General features: G+C 40.4%; 1 protein-coding gene across 4 annotated transcripts; it reads right to left on the reverse strand.

Annotated features, from left to right (window-relative positions):
- Window positions 1-476: 476 nt before the first annotated feature.
- Window positions 477-27,602, reverse strand: LOC307023416 (nipped-B-like protein B). Of its 4 annotated transcripts, none has more exons than XM_079656676.1 (47): window positions 27,219-27,602; window positions 25,801-25,948; window positions 24,790-24,955; window positions 24,432-24,532; window positions 23,246-23,345; window positions 23,012-23,160; window positions 20,460-20,578; window positions 20,292-20,376; window positions 19,681-20,205; window positions 17,782-19,584; window positions 17,510-17,623; window positions 17,043-17,219; window positions 16,675-16,746; window positions 16,490-16,579; window positions 16,299-16,402; window positions 16,130-16,216; window positions 15,811-16,042; window positions 15,536-15,687; window positions 15,360-15,440; window positions 15,139-15,239; window positions 14,908-15,028; window positions 14,729-14,811; window positions 13,190-13,322; window positions 12,940-13,083; window positions 12,756-12,842; window positions 12,348-12,562; window positions 12,150-12,252; window positions 11,967-12,065; window positions 11,041-11,187; window positions 9,394-9,528; window positions 9,213-9,311; window positions 9,067-9,120; window positions 8,841-8,949; window positions 8,594-8,730; window positions 6,269-6,409; window positions 6,056-6,149; window positions 5,579-5,733; window positions 5,410-5,500; window positions 5,124-5,297; window positions 4,499-4,689; window positions 3,997-4,104; window positions 3,637-3,837; window positions 2,937-3,083; window positions 2,456-2,820; window positions 2,184-2,358; window positions 1,904-2,092; window positions 477-1,478 (listed from the first exon to the last, which is right to left on the reverse strand). In XM_079656676.1, the coding sequence occupies exons 2-47, from the start codon at window positions 25,862-25,864 to the stop codon at window positions 1,125-1,127; spliced, it is 8,373 nt and encodes a 2,790-aa protein (XP_079512802.1). In that variant the 5' UTR covers window positions 25,865-25,948; window positions 27,219-27,602; the 3' UTR covers window positions 477-1,124. The 4 variants fall into 4 exon arrangements, with proteins under 4 accessions (XP_079512802.1, XP_079512803.1, XP_079512804.1 ...); XM_079656677.1 differs by lacking the exon at window positions 27,219-27,602 and adding an exon at window positions 27,018-27,210; XM_079656678.1 differs by lacking the exon at window positions 27,219-27,602 and adding an exon at window positions 26,967-27,210.
- Between the last annotated feature and the right edge of the window lie 224 nt (window positions 27,603-27,826).

The following is a 27,826-nucleotide window of genomic DNA, read 5'->3' on the forward strand; positions in this document are numbered from 1 at the left end:
GTTTCTCTGTTCTCCAAAAAGCAAGTGGCTTCATAGCAATCAAAAATTAAAGCATAAAGAGAGGAAAAATAAGTAGAAAATGGGCATTCTTTAAAATTAAATCATCTACTTGATCAAACATTTTTTACCAGAATGCAAATAATCCTAAAGAGAAAAAGTAATTGTGCACAGTACATCAACCACTAGTGTGGAGTAACATCAAACTGATTTTTATAAAATGACCTTTCAGTCTTAATCAAAGCAAGATGAGCTGTTATGGCAAACATTGCTTAATGATTAGAGAATTAAATAACCATTTAGGATGTTCTGTTTTGATTTCTTAGAAGCACGGATAGAGCTGTTTGCCATCCAATTTGATCTGTAAAAAACCCTTCAAGTCTTACTTCACTATTCTAAATCTCCATCAGACAGGTGAGACAGCTTTTAAAATGACACAATAAATATTCTTAGGTGAGAAAAAAACGCAAACAAGTAACAAAGACGTAAGAAAAATTTATTGCAGTATTTGTTTCACCAGAAGAGCGGGGGATAACTTTTTTCTTGCTGTGTTCTATAACATCAAAATCTATATTAAAAACAATATAACTTCCCCTGCATATAGGCACAGATACTGCACTGCTCTTAACATAAATAAAACATATCAAAGATACTCCATTACACAGTGTAGGTAAACAACAAAGTGTTCGAAACAAGAACAGAAAAGAAAGCTAAAAGTTCTTGGAGCTCAGGTCAAGTGAATAAATTCATCTGGTGCTAGTTTAAACTCCAAAAACACTTTATTAAGAACATCATCATAACACTAATTTCCAACATTCAGTTTACTTTTTTACAGAATTATGTTCAGATATAAACATGTGTTTAGTTAAACTATTATACAGTGGGAGTAAAAATCAAACAACGAAGTTGCTGCACAACAGCGAAGGAACTCCCACACAATGTTTTCCCAAACATTTCCTTCTTATGTTTTTCTTGTGTTTAACTTAAACATGTCTGTATTTAAACAGATCATAGTTCACAATACTTTTCCTCCTTCTGGTCCTTACATCTAAAGAGGTTTGATTTCCTCTTAGTAACATACTGGGTCCGCACAGGTTTGGGGTGTGGGAGGAGGTTCCATGTGACTCTTAGTCCCCGTCCTTGGCAGCGTATAGATCCCGTAACGTCTGTGCCACTTTGTTCGACAGCTTTTGTCCACTTGCGAAGGATATTTTCTTGTAAATGATGTCTGATTCTTTGATGGTGTCAACCCAAGGCACCTTTTTGCGACCTTCCCGTTTCTTTACCTCCGCCCAGGACCCAGAGTAAGAACCAGTCATCCAGTGTATGCTGTAGCCAGTTTTGATCCTCTGGATGACCCTGGCGATCTGTGGTCTGTCTTTGAATTTTGGACAGCAGAGGGCAATGATGTCCATGGCCTTTACTCTCTCCTGCAGGTTGCCTGTGTCTTCTGGGGTCTCTACGGCTTTCTTCGGTTTGCGCTGTTGATAGAAGAAGCAGAAGGTGTTCCACATGAAAACGACTTTATTACACAGGAGGCACCACATAAAAATCTCACAGAATTGTTGGGATAATGTGTGAAGCTGCAGTAAAACGGCCATCAAAGTTGAGTTTCTGTTTACAACAATGAAGATAATCCAAAGAATGTTATGATGTTGATGTAGGTCATGGACATTACAGTCATATCATGTCAAATTGACATTCTGTATGGGTCGACAGAATATATCCTTATTTGATCATGATAAAACATTTTCTCTTTTATTTCTTATTAACCTTCCTCAACCCTTTTGGTTTTTAACTTCAATTTGATATCCACCTCACTATTGCCCACGTTGATGCAGTCTTATTACAGGAACATAGAAATCCTATGCGGGTTCTTTATTTTAAAATGTTTTAAAATTCCTACCGCAGGGGGCTCTTCAGCTTCACTCTCCTCCTCCTCGGACTCCACTGGAGCAGTGTGGTTATTGTGGTTGTGGTTCACTGGTTTTGGGCCCTTCAGCAGTGAAGTAATGGCTTTGTTTCTGGCGTTTGCATTCGCTTCACCCTCTTGGTCCTCTTCGTCACGATCCAAGTGCTCCATCAGTACCTTGAACTAAGAGATAAAAGCAGATATGATATTAGTCATACTCCTGAGACTGAAACATGAATACACATTCATTTTGAACATAGTGCTGAATGCTTACATCCAAATACTGTTTAACAATATTCCTCTTGGTCTCGTGGCTGAGCTCCGTGTTGGCCAGATCACTCTTCAGGTAGAGCAGTGTCTGACCGGGGTTAAAGTGCACCTTAGACTTCCTGTTCACTGCCTTGTCGTACACTTTGGCAGACTCTGTCGGGGAATACTTCTGGATTTTGCTGAAACGCAAACAAAAAACAAGTTTAGTCATGTTATCAATTGCATTACTTTGTTAAATATGGATTGGTTAAACCGTCCATTTCTGACGTGGCCCACCTGTCTGTTAAACCGAACAGATTCTTCAGGTGTTGTTTGAGCATCAGCAGCAGCAGGATGCCCTGGGAGGAGCTGGAAAACTCCAGAAGAGGGTTGGAGTTTTCGGGCAGGCGGGACATCACTGCGTCCTCATCTTCAAAGTCAGAATCATGATCCACAGGTTTCTTCGTCCTGTGCACCACCTCCTCTTCCTCCTCACTGCTGCTGCTGGAGGAGCTACTGCTCTGCTCCTCGTCCTCCTCTTCATCGTCCTCATCCGAGCCCAGCTGTCTCTTATGATGCTTCTTCTTCTTCTTTTTCTTCTTCTTCTTCTTCTTTTTTGCCTTCATCTCCTCTTCCTGATTGGCAGGCTCTTTCCGTAAAGACTGCACAGAGAACCAAACACATACCAATCATTCAGAAGATGTATTACCTGAGCTTTTATTTTCATCTCACAAAAAAGAGCAATATTTCCCATCCGAAGTAAAACCAAGCTTTGCACCTCCTTGAAGGACTGGAGCAGGTTGCTGCCAGAGACTGACAGCGTGATGTCTACATGGTGCATGATGAACAGAGGCTCCTCCTGGGTCTGGTAGGGGAAGCAGGCTAAGTTGTCTGCTACGAACAACAGCATGTTCACCTCTGTTTTCTGAAGGAGACAAAAGATAGAAAATCACTACCTAAATCAGCGGTGTCAAACTCAAGGCCCGGAGGCCAAATCCGGCCTGTGACTTCATGTGATGTGGCCCACAAGAGCTTACAAAGAATATAATATGTTTATTATAAGATTACATGCCGATTTACAGAAGCACTCAGAAATTGTATTTTTCTCAGAATCTGGCTTTTTTTTCAAAATGTCATTTCTTTTTTTTGATTTTGACTTTTTTTCCAGAATTTGGCTTTTCTTTTTAAATCATTTTGTGACATTCTCACTGAAGAGACTTATTAAGTTATTACCCTATCCGATAATAATCCAATGCAGAGGCAATAATGTAATATAATACATTATTTGATATATATTACATTTTTATATATGTATTTTTTATATTCTTGTATATAAAACTGGGTCTTTGAGTGCAACCATGATGCTAATGTGGCACCAGATGAAATTGAGTTTGACACCCCTGAGCTAAATGAACTATTAATGGCCAGCAGTAAAGCTTGGACACTGCCTGGTTGGAGATGCACTGAAGGCGACTTACTGAGCTGTCATCAAACAGGTTGAGCAGAGAAATGAGGAAAGCCCGTCTGTGCTGTCGGTTCCCTCGCACCATAGAGTAGAGATGAGCGCAGAGAGCAGTGTCTGTGTCATCTGGACGAAAACCTCGAAGCAGTGGGCCTTTGGCTCCGTTTATGGCCTGTTGCACCTGATAAGACATCTTCAACCCTGCTACGGCCTTCATCTGTGGATTCACAAAGAAATACAACTCGGCATGGATGTAGATAATAGATAATGATCCAAATCCTTCCGATGCCTATCATATCACATTATGAGATGTGTACGTTTTCAGAAATGCAAAAATCTAACTTATCTAGTTTGCCGTTAATAAACGAGCACTCACGTGGATGAAGCCTATATATTTCTTGTCAATGTCCACCAGCTGTTGATCGGCCTTGTTCTTCATGGTTGGCTCCGGGTCGGTTCCCATGGCAATCAAGTATGGCACACACTAAAAAAAAAAAGATTTCAAATCAGTGATCAGCTCATCAGACGGGAAGAGAATGTTGTCATTGGGGTGGAACAACATGGAAAACAGTCAAATACACTCGCTCATGTGACCATTTCAATTGTAAAAAAAACTTCCAACGCAGTAGAATATTGTAAATTGTAACTTCAAGCCTTGCAAACAGATCATATTTAAATCACCATCAGCAAAAAAATCATAAAAAAGAACAAAAAGGCACTGCAGAACAACAATCTTTTGCGATTAGAAAATTAGGTTAAAATGTGACTACCGGTAATCATCAACCTAGTTATGACTACGAGACAAAAAACCAGTTCTCGCTTGTAAGATCTTAATCTCAGTCTTGTGTGAGAGTGCTGGAGTGAGACTGTGAGCATACCTGCACAGGATGGATGAGGCCCTGGCTGAGAGTCAGAAGGATGACGCTCAGGGCGAAGTGGCGAACAGTGGACTGAGAGTGGAAGAAGGACTCCAGCACCTGCTTCAGGTAAATCTGCATTATGGAGCTGCTCATGCCTGATGAGATGTCTCCCATTTCCTTCAGATCCTCCTGCTTTTCCTGATTCTTCCCTGAATAAAAAAAAAAGCATCAGCATGGTTCAGTGGTGGCGCTAGACATTTTCACTGCCCGTCATTTTGGGGGGGCGGGGTGCAGAGAACTATTAGCGTCGGTGTTATGCCGTGTTATGTATGCCCACAGAAATATATGCATGCACCTCACGGGAGCGTGCACAGCGAAAACTCACAGACATTGCAATGATTTGTACTGCAAATGTTTCCGTCATTGTTAAAAATAAATCGTCATAGAAGGAAAATATTCCGTTAACGTGACCACTGGCTTGGTTAGTCTTCAAAGGTGCTCCATGTTTGACATGCTGACATAGAACATACAAGCAGGGCATTTAAATTGGAATATTCATTTTGATTAGCCATGCAAACAGATTAGTAGGGATTTTGTCTGTCTTCACAATAAGGCCAAAATAGGAATATTTAATTAAACTCACATTCACGATCGGCCACCTGCATTCGAGAGTCCTCCTCTTGCAGGTATATCTGCAGGTTTTTCAGCACCTGGATCCTCCGACTGACCGAAGGGTTATCCTCTGACAGGGTGTTGTTATACAGGACCTTCACATCCTGAACAAACATGAGCTCTGGATGCATGATGAACTGGAAGCCTGGGGAGAATGGAAATCATTTAAATAAATATAGAGGGAACCCAAAGACATATGCAAATAAAAACAAGACATGACAGTGATCTTTGTTAGTATGAGATGAGGAGCAACTTACCTAGACCTATGATGGCCTTGATCTGGACCTCTTCATCTTCATGAGTGGTGAAGTACAACAGAAGCTCCAACACTTTCTCCTTGATGACGATCTGAGTGAAAGCAGTCATTTATGAGTCAACATAAGTCAGAAGGCACATTGTTGAAATAGTTTGAGTGCTGCTGTTTACCTTGCTAGTGCCCTTGAACTCCTCTTGATCATAATCAAAGTGTCGGCAGAGAGCCCCCACAGTGAAGAGTGAGCGCAGGAGAGTAGGTTTGTTGGTAGCCAGGGTGACGCTGGTGGGGTCCTCTTGGTGCTGGGTCTTCAGTTTTGCAAGAGCTCCTATAGAAAGATACAAATCGGCATTGAATCCAACTTCTGTTTCTCTGGTTTATAGAAATAACTTTTGGTGTGTTTAATGCTCTTATTTATATCCATGTGAAATGAGAAAGTGAGTATAATGAGGTGATAAGAGCATAATGTAACCCTGTACATTTGAAAGTGAATTATCATGTTAACAATAATAATCCGTACGTATATTTTGCTATGTTTTTGTGTATTCTAACATTTCTTTCCAGCCTTTCCCATCTCAAGCTGAATGCTGATTCTGGTATGAGAAATTGTGTGTTGTTTATGTTATAATTGATGTTTACAGAAGCCTTACCATAGTAGCGATTGAAACACGCCCAGACGAACTTGTAGTTGTGTGTGACCTTGTTCACAACAGCACCAAGACAGCTGACACAGTGTTGTACGACCTGAGAAACAAACACAACAAATGGAATCAAATTAAAATCAGTGCGCTCAGAGCAGTATCACATCTCAATTTGTTATGTTTTCCTGGGATATATTTGTGAAAGCTGTAAATCACACTGACCGTCATGCCATATTTGATAATGAGCTTCATCAAGTCTTCTTCTATGGTGGTGAGGAAAGTCTCACTTGGTTGCTCCATCAGAGGCACGGCCAGCTCCAGGATCTTTGCCACGTTACAGATCACCATGAAGTCGTTCTGAGTCTGGAATATAAATGCAGAGACAGCTGCTCAGTCCAAAGCTGAGCTGGGAAATAACTTTGGAAGAACAAGTAATTGCTTTAGACTCCTCCTCTCAGCTCAAAAGCGTGGGTTCTTTAATGACTTCAACACTGTATATTGTATCCTACAATATAAAGCTTAATTAAACAATGTACAGCCTTAGTATTAGCATTTGAGTATAAAGCATTTAGTATTTGAGTGATGGGATGTCTTTATTACACAAGTGTGCCCCATTATATATGGCAACTGATTGTAAGCAATTGATTTCTCACACATTACAGCAAATGTGGGTACAACCAGCACAGCCCCTAGTTGACCCCCCACACACACACACACACACACACACACACACACACACACACACACACACACACACACACACACACACACACACACACACACACACACACACACACACACACACACACACACACACACACACACACACACACACACACACACACACACACACACACACACACACACACACACACACACACACACCACAACACAAATCACCCCTTGCTGCTAAATACCAACAAACTATGTGCAATATATGCAATATATAAATGCCGTTAATAACCGTGTAATATATACCTGCCTGGCTGCTAAATCCTTAGAACTGTTACAAGGTGTGCATTTTGAAAATTGTGTAACTTGCTGCCGTTAAATACCAACCACCTATGTGCAATATGTTCTAGATGTGCAATATATATAGATGCCGTTAATAACTGTGTAATATAGCTGGCTGCTAAATCCTAAGAACTGTTACAGGAAGTGTATTTTTTTTAAATTATGTAACTTTTTATTTTTTATTATATTTGTTTTATTATATCATAACCTAGTCAATTTTTTTAAATGCATGTCACATATTTAACATATGTAACATCAAGCTGTCTGTGGCTCTTTTTCCTGCTGTAACTACGCAAATGTCCCCTCCGTGTGACTAATAAAGGTATTCTGATTCTGAGAAGGACTGCCTTCATTCCATTTGGCTGCCACTAGATGGCTCTATAGCACAACATAAAAGTTGGGTTGCATTCCAATAGTCCATTTAGCTTAGGAACCTTCCTAACCAAGTGAAATGACCCGGAAATACGTCAGTGGCAGCCCTGATAAGTGCCGTTCCAATTCTCCAAATGAAAGGAAAGGAGGTTTCAAACTTCCTTTATAACCTCCTTTAGCTTAGGAACCACTGGACCTCCCTTACCGAAAGGAGAGGAGAAAATGCTGCCCCACAATGCCTTGCAGCCGCAGCATTTGCGTCACACAACAGTGGCTGTTCACGGAAACAAACGATTATGACGGAGAAATTATATCATGAAAGTTACGGTGCTTATTAAGCATTTTAAAACGTATGGTAAGTTGCCAAAGTGCTTTGTTTTGAACGTGCACCAGTATTATAATCAAAAAGAGAAATATGAACGTTAGTTTTTACTGAAATGATCAAATAAAGTCAACATTTCACTGAGCTGTGTGGGGTTTGTTCAACTTTTAAAAGATGTTTGAATGGTGATGTACACACTGATAGATGTTAAGGACTAACGTTTATAATAAATACATTTGTATTGATTTTAAGATCTTTTCATACAATCATACGTATTGGGATCATTTGTATTAATGTGGACCGGAGGGAGAGGGTGACGAGCATACATTTCACTTTCCTTTTTTATTTCAATTACAACTTTGGTCATGAAGAATATGTTTCTCTGTTGTCCACGTTCATAAAGCATAAAAAAACAGCATCAGAGCACGGTGCTGAGTCTCTAGATGAGTCCCTCGTTCTTATTAAACATCCATGTCCGTTGTATAGATTAGAACACTGTAGTTTCCATAGTTTCACCACAGCAGCAGACGCACACAATGACGTCCGCTGGCGCATCATAAACACGTCAGATAGTGAAGGTGCATTCGGATTCTCTAAAGTACCGCAGTCTCTTCTCCTAAGTCCTTTTGAATTCTCCTATCCACTATCCCTTAACCCTGTGACGTTTCACTCAGAGGTCAAGGAATAGGAGATAGGGTTAGAATTTAGGAGCTGATTTTTGGATTATCGGAACGCAACCTTGGTATTGTTCCTATCTGTCCTTAGAGCAACAAATGATATGTCTTACTTTTAGAAAACTCAGAATTTTAGACTTGTACTTAAACAATGATGATACTTACATTGCTCTTGGAGGTCAGGTAGGGCTGCATAGTCATGGCGTGTTTGACCATCAGCTGTGCTCTGATCTTGCAGAACAGGTATAGAGTGGTGATGCATGACACCAGACGACCTGAGGTGACCCCTTTGTCTTCACAGTCTGAATGTCAAACACAAAGAGCATTGAGATTTGTCAAAGCAAAAGGAATGTCTAACACAAAAACAATGCAATACTCATTTTGTAAGCTAATATGGTGTTTTTTTCATTACCTGCAAGAGTGTCTTCATATGTCAGGATGTGTTCCACTAGATTGTCCACCAGCTGAACACAGGCCTTCTTGGCAGGTTTGTACGACGCTTGTTCTTCAGACTTGAGCAGCTAAACAGATTTAATACAGAAGTTGGATACAGTAAGATGCCCGAGAAAACAGCTATCATAAAGAGAAAGGGCATCGATGTTGAGATACCACTACGACCACACAGGTCAACAACTCACATTTTGGAGAAGCTGCTCAAACCAGTCGTAGCCTGAATCTTTGCATGCAGACACCTGGCATGAAATCAAAGCAGGACATGAGTCAAGAAATAAAAAAGTTAAACGGCACAATTAGTTTCTTATTAGGAAGCCAAGATAATACGCACCACGTCTGTGATGTTCAGGATCTTCCGGGTCATTGCATTTTTGTCATGACTGGGTGTGGGGGTGAACCAGATTTTCTGGAATGTCTCATTCACCAGTTTCTGCATATGAAAATAAATGTTAGTATATAAGATACAAAAAGTGCCTCATGTTAGCATCATTCAGATTGTAACAAACACTAACCTTGATCCCCTCCTCATCGTTGACCCTTCGGATCATCCTCACACACATCTCGGTCACCTTGTGGAAGTCCGGCTGCTCCAGGCAAATATCTCTCAAGATCTTGATGACCCTCTTCCTGACACTAATACCTGTGTCCTGTGTGAACATGGATTAAAAGGAAGGTCAGTATAGTCAAGAAGAAATATCTTTCTCGATTGCATATTCAAACTGCTAAATTGTTGTAGTTCTACATTTGATCTTTAGGGGGCAGTGTGGGAGACTATGATTTAACCTCAGTTGAACTTTGGCACTTTAAATGAACTTTTTGGTCAGAGTTTGCTCAAGTAAATGGGAAGGTTCCACTTCAGTTGGACCAATGTAAGCCATGGCCTCTTCCACAAACCTAAGCCCCAAGCCTATTTTTCAGGTTTCAGGCTTGAAAATGACATTCCCAGAACAAATGACCATATCTTCCCTTCTGAAAGGGTTAAATTAATAATCTTTTTTCTCAAAGTAATGATAAACCTGTGAGTTGGATGCAGAAAAGTCAGAATCAATATAGATGTTTTTCATTTTAAAGAAAATTCAGTTTGAACGTGGTAAAAAACTGTAAATTATAGTGTCCGTCCAAAGAATATTTTGTACTTATAATGAAAACTAACCTTGGATGATGGTTTAGAAGACTAAAAGCTTTAGGAATCCAAAGTACAACATATAATAAGTACCCTGTATCAAGATTGATGCAAAACAAGTGATATTTGACCTTTTTAGACAGATTTAGCAAAAATAACCTCTTCTGGGGCCATTTGGGTGGATTTTCCTTATCTCCGGCCCCCCTTCTTAGATCTTTCTGACCATTAGAGCCAATAGAATCGAAGGCAAATTGTCCCGCACACACTCATATTTAAAAAAAAAAAAAAGGTGGCGTCTTCTTGCATTCAATCTTGCTATAGAGAGTAGGAATGGCCTGCTCTGATATTTTAAAACGAAATTGCAGTTTTATTGCTTATATATAGGCAGAACATTTCACAGGGGACACAGACACATTGGATATTAACCTATGGATTAACTACAGCATCGTTGTTATCATTTTAATGCCATTGAAGACCAGTTTTGACCAAACAAAACTAAGGTAAGCCATGTTAGCGTTGTAGGCTACCTAGCGCCACATGTTTTGATGTACGTTTTTGTTGATAACGTCACGAGTTTGTATCTTTCAGTGTTGAGGTGGGCACCGTTGGATTCTGTGTCTTTACGATCTTAAACGATGTGTTGGATGTGCAGCTAGGATAAGTAATAAGGGAGCTAGGAGTGATTTTCGGTGCAGTAATAGGTTAGCATTTTTCGCTCAGGGCTAATTCAGAGGCTCACTGTTAGCATTGTTTGTTTGTTTTTTTTAAATGAAAAAGATCAGTTAAATGAGTTTTTTCCCATTATATGGATATAAAATATTCATAGTTTATTAAATATTAAGGTTCCTTAGACGTTGTTTCCTGCAAATTAAGCGATTTCGGCCCCGGAACCGGGTCCGTGGAGCTTAAGAGGTTTTAAGAGGGCAACGATGTGACCCGATCATTTTAAACTGCGAAGGAGTTGATTCATTTGTGCATAATACAGAAGCTCTCATTGAGCTGTACAAAATGTAAAGAGAGAAGCTAAAAAAATTACCAATATCCTTTCAATGAGCATGTCGTAGTACTGCTCAATGAGCTCCGGTCGACTAAGCACAAAACGGCCAAGCAGCTCCACGGCCGCCTCTCGCACACTGGTAGAGTTATCCATGAGGCGACAGTGAACCCCACGCTGCATGTCCAACTGCAAAACAAAAACATAAAGAGAAGTCAAGCAAAGAAACAAATCACTGAGCGTTATTACTGCTGGTTAGAATGTAGCAACATTACAACCAGGCTTTAACAGAATCTTCTGTTGAATTTGTTAGATTCACAGTAAAAAAAGGTTTTTATCCGTCAAATAAAAAAACATTTAGCGCTACCTCTATTTAATTGAATTTGTTCCGTTCATGGTATGCATAACTTAATGTCTAATAATTGTTTACAAAAGATGTCTCTATTAACACAACATTGGCCAAAAAGGAGCAGGGAGAAGAAAATAATCTTGTGTTACCTGCCACATTCTAAAAAAAAAATTTTTTTTAAATGGAAATAGATGGTCTGTCCTTCATATTTTCTTATTCAGACAGTATCATAGGATAATAAGAGAAACACGAAAACTTACTACAAAAAAACGTAGTTCTCACTTGACAGTTAACGGAAAGAAACAAAACAAAAAACAACAACACCGAAACATTACATTACATGTCATTTGTTAGACGCTTTCATCCAAAGCGACTTACATACATTCAGTACTGTGGACAATCCCCACAGGAGCAATTTGGGGTGAAGTGTCTTGCCCAGGGACACAACGACATGCTGACTGCAGTGGGACTCGAACTTGCTATACCCTGATTCGAAGTCCAGCACACTATCCACACAGCCACCCACATCACATGTACAAAGAAAAAGTGCAACACCCGCATCTGGGTCCTATCAATCCAGTATATGAGCATCATGTAGCAACAATACAGGTTGACTTACCCGTGCCAGTATACTTGGATCCACAGCTACTACTTCAGACAAACACTTCATGGCTTTAGTTCTGACTGCGATGGCACTCTCACCAAGCACCCTCAGAATCTATTACAAAAGATTTAAAAAAGTTAGAGACTACCAACACAACAAAGTCTCTCACTGACGTTTATTTGCAATGAATCCTCTCACCTGTGATAAATAAATATCAAAGCTCTGTGCAAACGGCCTCATGGAGGCCAGATATCTGACAATCAGACATGAGTCCTCATACTCTACCGTGTCAGAGTTTACCCTGAAAGAACAATCAAGAGTCAAAACACAGGATTGGAGATAAGGTCAAACAGCGTACCAAATCAGGGCATTGATGCAGAGTACAGTAGTATTTACCTCAGAGAGTTGAAATCTGACGGTGATGTCCTGATGACTTTGCGGAGGAATTTCTTTCGTGACTCGGATTTCTGCATTATCTCCTCAGTTGAGTCAACTTCCATGGAATGATGAAGGCCTTTCACTTCCTCATCGTCATTTTGAGACTTTATCGCTTTTTCGGCCTCAGTCGTAGCGTCCCTGAACCACTGGGCAATATAAAACTTCCTAGCAAACTATATGAAACAAATGAATACATAAGTAATTAAGAAGACTATAAAGTAATCTGACATCAAGGAACCCTGTCTAACTATATAAACAGTCCATGTGTTTAACCACTGCCTAGTATCCATTCATAATAAAATCCTAAATGTGTCCATAATGATTTCTGTATATTCACAGTTTAGTGGGTGAATATTAAACACTTACCACTAGAGAGGGTTCTGTCTCAATGTTTTCATTAAGGTAGTACAGCAAGGCCTTCTGGAGTTGCTGGATCTCATCACTGCCTTGAGTCTGTAAGGAAATCAATAAACCAGAAGCAGCTCAGAAGCAGTTCAACACCACTATTAATGTAGCTCCATGAAAGTAATTGTGTAATCATCTAGTCTACCTCTTTGAGGATGCGGTCAATAGCCTTTTGGTCCATGTTGCTATTGACAGCATCTTTACGCAGACGAGATGCCACGGTGCCGAGGTAGTCGAGCGACGCCACCCTGAGCGCCATTTCTGTCTGCTTGTTGCTGAACTGGTGCACCTGGAGCACAAGAAGTGGAGGGGAAATGTCAAAAAGGGAATCGGCAGCTGTTTCTACCGAGCAGATGATGGGAGGTGATTCCTTTAAAGTGATTGATGTTACTCACCAGCAGCCGTCCCAGTAAGCTGAGCAGCAGTTCAGCTACAGGCCACTCAGGCCTGTTGACTGCAGACAGCAGGTCATGAACAAAGTTCTCAAACAAAGGCCTGTAGTCCTCCTCTCCCTGCTTACTGCCACACCTGAAACACACACACAATACAATATATCTCATTTAATTTTCATTTAATCGTTTATTTGAAGAGGGACGATGCACACTGATCAACATTTTTTACAATTAATGCTTCAAAATGTAAATATGCCGGATTTTAGCTTTTAGCTAATTTCCATCCATAGTCCCTCACATAGAACATTTAAGAACATGACATTTATATACATAGCGAAAAAATAAATACATGATATGCAGAAAGAGCATGAGCAGCATTCACAAGCATTAACCATATGGCAGTACAATGTAGCAGCTACGATATATAAAGTGCAAGAGAAGATAAAAGAGCTACATAAAGTGCAAGATGAGATACCCCTGTATTAAAGTGCATTTAGCGGTGATTACATGTCTGTTTGTTTCTCAACCATTATTTTAGTTGACCTTTGAAGCTATTGAGAGTGGGAGAATCCCATATCTCAGTTGGGAGGCTATTCCACAATGAGCTGCCCTTAATTGATAGAACATTTTTGACCGAAAGTGGTCCGTCTACGGTGGACTTCACAGTCTCCTCTGGTTTCTGACCTAGTGCAGCGTCAGAAAGACAGTTAAGAAAGGTCTAATTTGTTTAACATTTTGCAAGATGAATTGAATTGTGTTGGATACTTTCTTAATATGTTTCTTAAAAGTCAAGTTTGACTCCAGTATGACTCCAAGATACTTGAACTGGGAGACTAGTTCTATTTCTGATCCGTTTAAAAACACATTGGATCCTTCGAACATCATGCATACTGTTTTTTTTTACATTTAACTGTAAGCAAATGTTGTTCAGCCAAATGTTGAACCTTGTCCAAAGCATTAGAGAGACAAGATGAGGTCATTTCAGTGCTTTTACCATTTACAAAGATGACCGCATCATCGGCATACATTTGCACATTCAACTTGGGACATACATTAGGCAAGTCATTAATGTACAGAGAAAACAGTAATGGTCCAAGAATGGAACCTTGTGGAACCCCAACAGGGGTAGGGGGCATTTGGCTCAGTTGACCAAAACAAACTGTTTTCTGTTCGATAAGTAAGACTTAAACCAATGTATAGAAACTGCCGAAAAACTGAAATGAGTCAGCTTTGTAAGGAGCACTTGGTGGTCAACTGTGTCAAAAGCCTTCCTGAGATCAAGGAAGACAGCACCTACATATGGGCTCGTGTCCAACATACATTTAACCTTTACCACAAAGAAAAAGTTAGCTGTCTCAGTGGAGTGGTGAGTACGAAAACCAAACTGCATTGGGTGGAGTGGAGCGAAACCTTTGCCTAAATGTTTGGTGATTAGTTTTGACACCCATTTCTCAGCGACACATATCTGTATTTGTATATGTTTCTGAACAAAAGTGTATTTACAGAGTGTGAAAACGATGTTAAAGTTCTACAGTGACTTACTTCTTGAGAAAAACTGATAGGAAGTTCTGAGCTGTCCGCATGGCAGTTTCAAAAGAGTTTGTGATGAAGACATCTTTATCCACCTAGAAAAAAGCATCCAATATGTTAAATCATTTCTGAATAAAAGCATAATTTCTGAAAAATATGGTTTTAGTATTTTCTAAATCTGCGGTGGTTACCTTCTTATTATGATCATCATCTCCGTCCTTCTCTGGAAAGTGAACCACACACTGGATGAGCTGAAGAACCAGTGCAGTGACCATCTGGATATACACTCCTCCTCCTGAATCACTGTTTAGCCTGGGAGAGAAACAACTGCCGTTAGGTTTACAGAGAAACACAAAGCACTTAAATGATAACATTTTTGATTCATTATTTTTAATGATATAATTCACTAAATATATAGTAACCTAAAGCTCCTGAGGCTGCGTTTATTCGTTGGCAGTCTAGCCAGGGAGGTGAATATCTCCTCAAGAATTAGCTGCCTGTGCTTCTCGTAGCGAGTGAACACCTGAGGAAGCGAAAAGCAAAGCAATGAATCAAAAAATAAAAATGAAGACACTGTGTGGGTGTCATAAAACACAAAACTGACTGCTGAAATAAAACGAAAATGGATGCCATGGAGACTTACTGCTGTCACTAGTGTGATGGCGCATAACTGCAGATCACTGACATTCTCCACAAAGAAAGGTGTTATACCCAGAGTCGACACCTAAAAGTGGGAAACAAGAGAATCAGGTGTGTTAGAACTCAAAGGTTTAACAGGGTCATGAACTGAAATGATGACAGACAGATAAAGAGTCTCACCTGGAGAATGGTGGTGTCAGTGAGTAGCTGGATCTCCAGCAGCTCTGACATGTTGCTGACAATATCACACACTTTGTTGTAGAGCATGACCACCACCTTCTGTTTGTGGCTGGAACCCTTTCCTCTTTTGGACTTTGGAGTGTGCACAGCACCTTAGGTGAGGAAGACAAAGAAAAAATCGGAGTTGAAAAAAGAGTTGTATTGGAGCTTATATGAACACACGCACAAAAAAACACTCACAGATTTTGTAGAACTAAAAAGAAAAGTGTGCTGACCTCCATGGGGGTCCATTCTGTAGGCGGGGTCATACTGAGGGTACAGAGAATTTTGCAGATGGTACTTGGAGTACTGCAGCACCCTCTCAATCACGTCCTCTATGTAAACAACCTTGGGCATGCGTGGAGATGTCATGATGTTGAGAGCAGTCAGACAGGCATCAGCAGACTTAGCCACCCGCTCCATGATGAGGTCACGCCACAACCGCTCCTCGTCCAATGAATCATTATCCTACAGATACAAAAAGAAATCTTATTGATAAGCTCAAAAGTTAAATCAAGTAAGCAACAAAAAAATGATAGGTGCCTGTAAACTTACATGGTTCATTAACGTTGTAAGTTTGACGCTATCCTGAATGTTCTTCTCCAGGATATTCAGAAATTTCACCAGTTTATCAGACGGAAACTAAGGAGCAAACAAATGATTACTTTCAATCAAACTTACAATAGCTAAATATCAACCGGTGTCACAAACACACTCCTCTTACCTTGTGAAAGATGCGCATAGCTTTGAGCTTAGTGGAATCACTGCAGAGCTCACTCAACTGGTGCTTTCCGAGCAACAGCTCTTCAGGTATGCCATCATCATCATCTGTTAGAGGGGAACAAAGTTATAATAGTCAAAAAAATGTCTTAATTCATCAAATGTCATAAAAATATTGCGGCAGTAAATGTTCACCTGTAGCAGCGAGGTCCACATCCTCGAGGCTCTCAAGAATGCTCTCCACATTGGCAAGGAATCTCTTATATGAGGAGGAGTCCATCTTTTCTGTTAAAAGAAATGTAAACAAATTGATTAAAAAAACATATTTAGCTTTAAAATGCACCATTAGTATAAAAGTAATCAAAGTGTTAAAAGTATACCCTCTGTTGTCAGCTTGGAATCATACGCCTTCTTGTTTTTCTGTTTCTCCTTCTTCTTCAATTTTCTGGCAGCTGAACAAAAGGAAAACAACATTTGTCAAATCCTTGACAGCAGCAGCTCACCCTCGAGCTCTGAATATTTATTAGAGGAAGACTTGGTGCAGTAATCTGACTATCCAGATGGATCATTGATTTCAGATGGAAATAATCTGAACGGCAGCCGCCAGACACGGCAATAAGGATTTGTATTGACCTACACAAGTGTATGTTGTGTAAGGTAAATTCATGTTGTCTTCTTAGAGATACTTAACAAAAAAACTCTTTATAATTGTATCTATTTATATTAAGCTTGTGGAAAATAAACTCACAATCACTCAGGCTTGGAGTCGGGCTGCCTTCATCTGATTCACTCAGCTCACGGCTGCGGCCACCGGACCCCCGACGGGCAGCGTGGGAACCGCTACTTCGCCGGTGCTCTCCAGAGCCCGCCCTCTTTTCAGACTTAGATGGTTTGTCGCGACTTTTCTTAGACCTTTTCTTTGGAGCTGTAACAAGAAAAACACAGAACCCAGGAAAGATAGGTCAGAAAATATCAAGTAATTCAAGCGCCAATTGTTGCTCAATAGCTGCAATAATTCTGACCAAAACATATCCGCTTTTTTTTTGGGGTTAAATCTTAAAAACTAGGGTATTTGTAAACAATATTCTAGCATAAGAAGTGCTTTTTATTTTGTTATATATTTATTTTTTCTTCGATTTATTTAGTATAAGAAGTGCTTTTTGACTTATTTTGTGGTGTGTTCAAAAATAAAAAATTCTTAGGTTAAATACTAACACTCATTTTCAGAGTAATCTTCATCTTCTTCTTTGTCATCTTCTTCTTCATCATCCGACTCAGCGTACTTGGATTTCTTACTGATCAAACTGTGATTCCGCTTGTTTGTCATTTCTGTAAAAACAAGGGATGAGTTAGTTCCCTGCACAGACACATCTGTACTTTAAAAGAAAATACAATCAGTTACTGTGATAATAAGAATGATAGTGGTGTGAAGGAAATACACAATCTGGAAACAGGGCCCATTGTACATATTTCAAAGTAAATCCTACCTTTCCCTGAGGTCTTGGATTTGTGTGAGTTCCTGCTTTCCTTGATGATGGTTTTGACTTCAGCGATGCTGAGTTTGTTGAGCACCACGAGGGGTTTGGCTCCCTTGTTTAAACTCTCCACCAACGACACTCTCTCCAGCCGGACCAGGGGCTCGCTCTCTGTCAGTTTGTTCAGGAGTTGGGGGTCTTTCTCTTTCACATCGCGTTTCAATTTAGGGATCACAAAGTTCTTCAGAGTGGACTTGCCCCCCAGCAGGTAAGCGGGGAATTCGCTGGGTTTGGCCTCCACAGACTGCTGTTTGTTTCCAGCTTGGCCAGTAACGACTCCCTCCCCACTTTTCCTCTCCTTCTTATTTTGGGAGTTTTGAGGGCCGGAACTCTCTTTCCTCTGTCGTCCATTGAGGTCAGCAGATTTTCTGCTACCGTCCTGCTTCACTCTCGGGCTCTCAGGTTTAGTATGCCCGTCAGGAGAGGGTCGGTTGCAGTTTTCCCTCAACATTTTGTGCTTCCTTTCCCTCTCTTTGTCTTTAACTCTGTCCTTATCTCTCTCTTTGTCTTTAACTCCGTCCTTATCTCTCTCTTTCTCTTTAACTCCGTCCTTATCTCTCTCTTTGTCTTTAACTCCGTCCTTATCTCTCTCTTTGTCTTTAACTCCCTCCTTATCTCTCTCTTTGTCTTTAACTCCCTCCTTATCTCTCTCTTTGTCTTTAACTCCGTCCTTATCTCTCTCTTTGTCTTTATCTCTTTCCTTATCTTTCTCTTTATTTATGTCCGTTTCTTTATCTTTGTCAGTTTCTATATCTTTGTCAGTTTCTTTATCTCTGTCTTTTTCCTTATCTCTATCTTTATCTCGTACCTTATCCTTTTCTCTTTCTTTATTTCTTTCTTTTTTTCGTTCTCTAACCTTATCCCTATCTCTATCTTTTTCTTTTTCTTTATCTATATTTTTTTCCTTTTCCTTTTCGTTATCTTTATCCCTGTCTTTTTCCCTGACTTTGTCTTCTCCATGTTTGGAGTTACGCTCGGCCTTGCTCGGGGTTTTTGGAGTCTCAGGTGGGCCGACGTTGGATCGCTGACTGTTGTGGTTCTTTTCCTCTTTGTGGCGTGGGTCTGAATGCTTGTCATGTTTCTGCCGCGGTGTGTCTGGCTGTTTGTCTGGCTGTTTGTCTGGCTGTTTGTCTGGCTGTTTGTCTGGCAGTTTGTCTGGCAGTTTGTCTGGCAGTTTGTCTGACTGTTTGTCTGACTGTTTGTCTGACTGTTTGTCTGGCTGTTTGTCTGGTTGTTTGTCTGACTGTTTGTCTGGCTGTTTGTCTGGCTGTTTGTCTGGCTGTTTGTCGACATGTCCCTTGCCACTGACTGTTTTTTTATCGTCATGTCTGTGTTTGGAATCACGTCGACTTTCCTGCTTCTGTTTGGGGGTTACAGGTTGCCCCTCTGAGCCAGACTTCCTGGGGCTGTCAGTATGCTGTTTGATGATCCCAGGTCTGTTTTCAACAACTTTATCTGCGTTTTCAACAACTTTATCTGCGATTGCATCATTCTTTGAATTTATGTGCAGTACGTGGTCGTCACACATCTTCTGTGCTTCCAAGACCACGACAGGCTGTCTTATCATTCTGCCAGCTTGCTGCAGATCAATACTGACCATCAAAGCAGGCCGACCAGCTCCGTTACTTGCAGCATTCGTCTTCTTCGGTGTCAACTTGCTGTCGGCGTTGCACACTTGTACAGCGGGCCCTTCATTGGACTCAGCTCCAGATTCCTGAGGATATGAGTCTTGCTTTCGTTTCTTCAGTGGCTTATCTGTGATAAAAAAAAAAATGAAAATGAGATCTTCTACAAACAGATGTAGGTCATGGAAGAATCAGAAAGAACAGGGCAAAGGCGGGAGAACATTACCTTTATCCTGAACTTCTTTAGACCACCTTTCTCTCTCGCTGGCCGACTCACGGTCTATTCTCTCGATCTCCGTTAGTGTGTCCATCTCAGCGTCATCAAACACGACCCCGCTGACGCCTCCGGACTCCTTAGTGATTGGCCGAACAGGAATCTGCTGACAGTTGGCCTGCTCCTCAGCGCCTAACTTGTGTGACAAGTCCTGTGCAGACCTTGACAACTGATTAATGTTATTATACATCAAATCAGTTTCACGGTCTGAGTCAACCCGTGACCTCGGAGGATGTTCTTCAGGTTCATCCAAGTCGGAATACTTCATGCGGGACAGTTTTATAGTAAGCTTGGCGGACTGTTTAGAGGGAGAACTGACAATGTCGTATGAGAGATTTTTTTCCGTGTGCTCATTTTCTTCTCTACTCCTTTCCTTCTGCTTCTTTTTGCGGTCCCCGGAGCTGAGGAGCACGTCAGCTGCTGCACCTGGGGGCCCATCGGGGGGAGGAGACTGCATGATGAGGGGAGGTCTGGACCCTGGTTAAACACAAATGTATTTAAGGTTAAGCTAGCTCAGATTTAGTCTTTTTTTTTTTTTTTGTAAGAAGAAGAATTGATCATACTTTTTGCAGCCTCTTCACTCCCAGCAGGGGAACACACAGACTGTGGGGATTTCACTTGAAAGGCCCTCATGGAGGGGTCATTTACCTGTGGGAACACGAGACATTTAGCATCACGTTTATCAGTCAGCGTCTTCTAATTGTAGGTCAGGTAGTTTGATTCTATATTACCTCATTCCCCAGTCTGTGGGCCATGTGGATGTAGTCCTCATCTGATCCTAGTCTCGCATTATGATTAGATGAAGTACCTGACAGCTGACCGGAGACCTTGTTGTCATGGATGGTTCGAACTGAAACAGAGAGCGAAAGAAAACCTCCAGGTTAATCATTTGTGACGTGCAAATGGCTTACCACAGGTTTCAACAAGTTAATTCACGACTTTCAAAACCTATTTAGACCTAATCTAATCACATTTTCAAAGATTTGTTTGTGTCATTTTGTGTCTGTGCTTTTTTACCTTTTTAGATACAGTGGGGCAAAAAAGTACTTAGTCAGCCACCAATTGTGCAAGTTCTCCCACTTAAAAAGATGAGAGAGGCCTGTAATTGTCATCCTAGGTATACCTCCACTATGAGAGACAAAATGAGAAAAAGAAAATCACATTGTCTGATTTTTAAAGAATTTATTTGCAAATTATGGTGGAAAATAAGTATTTGGTCAATAACAAAAGTTCATCTCAATACTTTGTTATATACCCTTTGTTGGCAATGACAGAGGTCAAACGTTTTCTGTAAGTCTTCACAAGGTTTTCACACACTGTTGCTGGTATTTTGGCCCATTCCTCCATGCAGATCTCCTCTAGAGCAGTGATGTTTTATGGGGTTGAGATCTGGAGACTGGCTAGGCCACTCCAGGACCTTGAAATGCTTCTTACGAAGCCGCTCCTTCGTTGCCCGGGCGGTGTGTTTGGGATCATTGTCATGCTGAAAGACCCAGCCATGTTTCATCTTAAATGCCCTTGCTGATGGAAGAAGGTTGTCACTCAAAATCTCACGATACATGGCCCCATTCATTATTTCCTTTACACGGATCAGTCGTCCTGGTCCCTTTGCAGAAAAACAGCCCCAAAGCATGATGTTTCCACCCCCATGTTTCACAGTAGGTATGGTGTTCTTTGGATGCAACTCAGCATTCTTTCTCCTCCAAACACGTCTAGTTGAGATTTTACCAAAAACTTCTATTTTGGTTTCATCTGACCATATGACATTCTCCCAATCCTCTGGTGGATCATCTAAATGCTCTCTAGCAAACTTCAGACGGGCCTGGACATGTACTGGCTTAAGCAGGGGGACACGTCTGGCACTGCAGGATTTGAGTCCCTGGCGGCGTAGTGTGTTACTGATGGTAGCCTTTGTTACTTTGGTCCCAGCTCTCTGCAGGTCATTGACTAGGTCCCCCCGTGTGGTTCTGGGATTTTTGCTCACCGTTCTTGTGATCATTTTGACCCCACGGGGTGAGATCTTGCGTGGAGCCCCAGATCGAGGGAGATTATCAGTGGTCTTGTATGTCTTCCATTTTCTAATAATTGCTCCCACAGTTGATTTCTCCACACCAAGATGCTTACCTATTGCAGATTCAGTGTTCCCAGAATGGTGCAGGTCTACAATTTTGTTTCTGGTTTCTCTTTGGTCTTGGCCATAGTGGAGTTTGGAGTGTGACTGTTTGAAGTTGTGGACAGGTGTCTTTTATACTGATAACGAGTTCAAACAGGTGCCATTAATACAGTTAACAAGTGGAGGACAGAGGAGGCTCTTAAAGAAGAAGTTACAGGTCTGTGAGAGCCAGAAATCTTGTTTGTTTGTAGGTGACCAAATACTTATTTTACACCATAATTTGCAAATAAATTCTTTAAAAATCAGACAATGGGATTTTCTTTTCTCATTTTGTCTCATAGTTCAGGTATACCTAGGATGAAAATTACAGGCCTCTCTCATCTTTTTAAGTGGGAGAACTTGCACAATTGGTGGCTGACTAAATACTTTTTTGCCCCACTGTATACGATAGAGAGACTGGGAAGGGGGATAAAGAGGATCAGATTTTGAATTCAAGAGCAATGAGGGTTAGACCATTATATTCATATTTGAAGTAAATTCTGAGCGTCTTGGAAAACCTCAATTTTACTTCTTTGTGCCTGAATTTTAGATAATTGAATTTAAGAACCACAGAAACCATGGTTTAATAAATGTGAGAAGTGAAGTTACAGTATAAGCATTTTGAACACGACGAAAGTAGAAACACCATCTAGTTGGTGCAAGGCAAGGCAAGTTTATTTATATAGCACCTTTCAACACAAAGAAATTCAAAGTGCTTTACAAAAATGAAAGATATTAAGGAAATGGCAGTGTAATTGTACAAGGCTTTTCCTTTAAAGAATAGTGGGTGGATTTTAAAAGGTATGTACTGGGGGAAAAATGTGTGATCAGAGCCACACCTTGACTAAGTACTATTTGTTCTGTGGTCTCTTGCAGAACACTTCCTGTTTCAGGCAGAATGCTTAAGTATAAAATGAATAAATGTGGTAAATCAAAATGGGAATGCACAGTACTTTTCTTGTTGAATTGTTTCCATATTAACTTGGAATACAAATAATTGTACAAAATAAATAAAATAAATAACCATTTTTCTATGTTGTTCATTCAAATCTAAATGTTTGCTTTTTGCTATCCATTGCCGAAGTGTGGTAGGTAGTTAATTAAAATGTTCTTGATTTTATTGGTACTTACCTTGCTGGGTCTGTTGGTGTTGGGAATAACTGGGTGGATTGTACTGCATGTAGTCTGCAGGACTCTGGGGGGTGTAGGGACTGGGTATAGGGCTGTTCTGCTGGGGGACGAACCGAGCACCTGATCCAGACTGTGGCGATGCAAAACATCTGCAAAGGAGGAAGAAGTACTCTTGTTATAAATACAGATACTTCTACGTCTTCATCATCTGACTGTATGTCGGCAAGGCCTTACCCAGCTGGGCTCTGAGATTGCTGATAGTTTGATCCTGGACTCCCATGCACCTGGTTTTGAGAAATCTTAAACTGTTGCACCATTGGCTGTTGCATTACACCTACGAGATAGGAATTTAAAACAAAACGTTAGTTCAAACAATGAGCTGAACATGCACAATTCCACAGCAACAAAACTCGCCAACATACCTCAGGAATAGCAACTCAGTAATATAGGGTTACATATTTGATAACATAAACACTTCTTGAAACATGGCAGCTCAGATTTTACAACATCAAAAGTGAAATAACTAAACCAAACCCTATGTACTCTACACCAAACAATGTCATAACACCCCCATCATGTGCAGCGTCATCAATTACTTTAGTTAAATCAAGATCAGTGAAAGGATGACACTAAAGCTTTAAAGAAAGTAAAATATAGGATTTGTTGCAGAAATGGTTTGGGAAAACAATTACCTGTATACACAGTCAACTGGTAAATCTGTGTACATTTGTAAAAAGTAATCAAGATTTCAGTCATACACAAGCTGTTTAGTTCACACTGTGCACACAGCTTTTCTGTATTTGTTCTCTTCAAATAATGATTTAGTATGAAAGTGAGCATGAAAACTATGCAATTATAATCAACCGTAATTGCAGTAGTGCAGCTGCTTATAAAACTAGAAGGCTTCCCTGAACAAAGGTTAAAAGAGAAATGTTCAACTATTTATGGCAATTAGTCATTTAATCTGTGATGACAAAACAAACACAGCTAAGCCTTTAAGAGCTGTGTATGGGTGTATTAGTAAATATTTTTGTGTTGCTAAAAATGGTGTGACAAGTGCTATACTTAAACAACTATTACTTAAAATGTTCTAATGAAACAACTTTATCTAACAAGCTGTTTTAACTATACTAAGTGGGACAGGATGAGATGCTTTATTCTCAGAGGCCAAAAAAAGATGTAATCTCCATCCATTACACATTTTTAAGAGTTAGTTCAGCCATAGAAATAAGAATTGTTCCTATTGAATGATAAAAACTTAATTTTCACTTTACATTTTTTTCTCTTGCAATACTTCTGCCCCTGTTGTTAGAAAATCACCAAAGTAGTGCATCTGAAACAGGAAGTCCTTGTGTGTACCTAGCTGTAACTAGTTATATTAAAAAACAAGAGTACTGAGTAATGTAATGACTTGGCATACTTTTGTCCCCAAATATTTTGGGGTTCCTGGACAGCAGAGTTTGCAGAAGTGCTGGCATGTCACCCTCAGGTTCATCATTCCCCAAGTTGTCCTTCAACTCTCTGAAAAGCAAACAATAGTATAGCACACAGTCATATTGCAGGAAATAGCTGCACACTAGGCCTAAATGCAGTATTGAGTAATGCAATCTGATTCCTTCCAGTCTCAATTTACATTCCCTGTGCAGGTTAAACTAGTCATTTAACTAGTAAACCATTTTGTAACTCACACTTTTACAAACCTACTGTAGTAGCAAGCTTATGTCTATTTAATTTAAATGATTAAAAGATGTTGTGAAACATCAGGGATTGGCACTTACATGTGTTCAGTGGAGACCTGGTTGAGGCTATGGGCCAGCTGAGTCACCAGATTCTCGTCCCGGCATACCAGGAGGTTGCTGACCTCTTCGGAGATCCTTCCATTGTAGAGCAGACTCTTAGCGGTGGTGGCAGGGAGAGGAGAAGGCAAGGGCAGCTGGTTCAACACTAAAAGGATGATACACAGACTAGTTAGGTCCATCGAAATAAAAAGAAAGAAAGATGGGAAAGATATCAAAGAAAAAAGGTTTAGGAAAAGTATTAGTGGACCATGCAACTATTTGATAGTATTGCCAAATGACTATGATACACTTTAATTTTTTTTTAAAGAAAGAACATTTTGGGTATGCTTATTTAAGCTTGATATATTTAGGCTAAAATAAAAAAGTAATGGATTCAATGCTAGGGTTTTAAGGTCTCTAATCCGTTTACTAAAGGCCTCAGAATACATACGGCTAAAACATTTTTTTAAGTTCTGTCTATCTTTGTAATAAAAAAGGCATCAATATATGGTAGCATTATACTGAAAGTTAATTAAAGAAATAAAGGTCCATCAACCTCTACATTTAACAAGTTCAATTTTTAAAAACTATTACAATCAAATATGGAAGGGCTATGATATATAATGATATATATGAGCGTCTTTGAGTTGTGAAAAGCGCTATATAAATAAAATGCATTATTATTATTATTATATCTTTGTCATCTGTATAATTGTTGCTTTACTATTTTTCTTAAATCAAACTTGTTTGAGGTCTGTAAGACTACAACTTCCCTTTTTTAGGAACATAAGCCACTTCACTCCTGTCTGCCCTGAAATCAGCAGTAGTGAAAACATCATAATTACCAGTATTTAGCTTCCAGTATAACTACACATTATACTAGAAGCCCTAGAAGACTTCACATAGTAACATTTCGGCAGTCAAGAATTCTTTAACCTGGCCATAACTTGGTTAAAATGTTAGTATTTAGGCTGTGTGGACAGCATTAGTGAGAGATGATGTTGCACTTACAGTCTGTCAGGCTAGCAATTCCAGCAAGAGTAGTGATGGGAACATGAGGCATATCACCATTCATGCTGAAGATGAGGTCAAGAGGTCGTGTCAATGCACAGGCTGCTCAATATCACCAATCTCTTTCTATTCCTCACATCTCCAAAGGCTGCGGAGACAAAACAAAAAAATGGCAACACACACTTTTAAAGAATGTTCACTACCATGAAGGTATCGATGCTATTGCAGCGATACCCTCCTATCATGAACACTGTTCATGATAGGAGTATGAGAATTAATATGTTCCCATATAGCTATAGTGTGCTTCTTTTAGGGATGTGTCAGCTTATGAGTGTGCATTATTAAACTGCCAACATAACTGCATCTCTGACGTAGACAGTTTATAGAAGCCTTATAGCAAGCCTGGGCATGCCTTACAAGTTATTGATTAAAGGCAGCTTCTTATGGCCAAACCATCTTGTCCCCTGCTGGTCATTCTTCCACTTTGCATACACAGCTTGAGTGTGTGTATTTTTTTTTACCTGTGATATTCCAACTTAAGTCAAACATTACATAACTGAAGAAACATACAATCGACAATATTAGCTCTCATACAGATGTCGTGCAATGCAGTGGTGACAAACATAGCTAGCTATCTGGTAGAATTAAGGATAAAAAAAGTTACAACGATTCTGTCTCACTCTTTCTGTGTCTAACGTAAAACGTCAGCTAGTCTGTGTTTTTATTTATCGACGTAAACATGAAGTCTACTAGCAAACGTATTTCAAAAAACCTCGTAGTTTAGGCTAAAATTATTTCTTTTGTTACAGTATCAGTTAAGGTTTCCGGGGCTGACCAAACACACAACAGCAACATTAGCTTATCTTATCCCCACATATGACGGTATTATTAGTCATTTCTTATTTTCTTGGCATTGTAGACACTTGCTAAGAGAACTAGCATCATAGCTAAGTTTATTAAAGTGACTAAATCAACTCGGGGTTAGCCGATTAGCAGCGACTGGAGATGTAGTTAGCTAACGTATGCTAACTGGAAAGGTGCTGTAACTTGCTTAACGTTAAGCTAGCATCACCGGGAGTGCATCAAACCCGGTTAGCATACTCTGTATCGCTCTTTTCTTTACCGTGCAGGTCGTGTATGGGTTTAAATTTCCACCTCACACTTACTATGGCCTTCCCTGACGCATCTCTAGCTCACAAAGTGGACCTCGGACTTGCCTTAGGAAGCGTAACCCCGACCCGACGCCAGGGAGGCAGGGGTACAAAGCAAAGACCCCATCACAAATCAGATCGCCTTTAGCTGATCCCGGTAACGGTTACCAACGGCTGCCCGAGAGTGTCTGACAAACCGGAAACACTCGGGGAAGGTGAACGATTTCTCTGAGTAGAGGTTGTTATTGTTGAATCAGGCTTATTTACCTCTGGATGTGATGAGAAAGAGAAGTGGTTCTGGTGGTGTAGGAGGAGGAGGGGGAGGGGGAGGAGCAGGAGTAGGAGTAGGATGGCAGCTGGAGAAGAGTCTCTAGCTCCCTCTCCGTCCCACCGTTCAAACAGCTCCTTCGGTTAACAGCTAACACAACGGCAGTGATCCCTGTCGGGAGGACCGGGGGCTTCTCTTCTCTGTCACGGTGAGCATGTCTGCTGGGAGCTGGGTAGCATCCTCTCAAATTCAGATGACTAGTTTATCAGACGCTGGGTGTTGTGTTTGCGAGTTTATTTTCGGGAATGAAAACAATCGAGGGACAGAGAAAAGGGGGATCCACATTGTCTACCCCCTACCTCTCTCTCTTCCTCTCTTTCTCTGTCTCTCTTTCTCTCTCTCTCTCTCTCTCTCTCTCTCTCTCTCTCTCTCTCTCTCTCTCTCTCAAAATGCCGACCGGAAGAACCGGTAAAGGGAATAACTCCCTCAACCGGTGAGGAGCCGGGCTAATAAACATTGGTGACCATTGACAACTGCCAGCAAGGACCTCCTGGATCCATTTAATGTTATTAAAATGGTTAACAAATATTAAAGTATTAAGTATTAA

This window comes from Notothenia rossii, assembly GCF_949606895.1.
Source record: "Notothenia rossii genome assembly, chromosome: 11".
In the NCBI taxonomy this organism is placed as follows: Eukaryota; Metazoa; Chordata; class Actinopteri; order Perciformes; family Nototheniidae; genus Notothenia; species Notothenia rossii.

Coding starts and splice junctions, on each gene's coding strand:
- LOC307023416 (XM_079656676.1), bottom strand. CDS start 25,864: ATGAATGGTGATATGCCTCATGTTCCCATCACTACTCTTGCTGGAATT. Junction 3,838..3,996: donor AATATATAGGCTTCATCCAC/GTGAGTGCTCGT, acceptor GTGAATCCACAG/ATGAAGGCCGTAGCAGGGTT. Junction 2,093..2,183: donor TTGTTAAACAGTATTTGGAT/GTAAGCATTCAG, acceptor TTTATCTCTTAG/TTCAAGGTACTGATGGAGCA.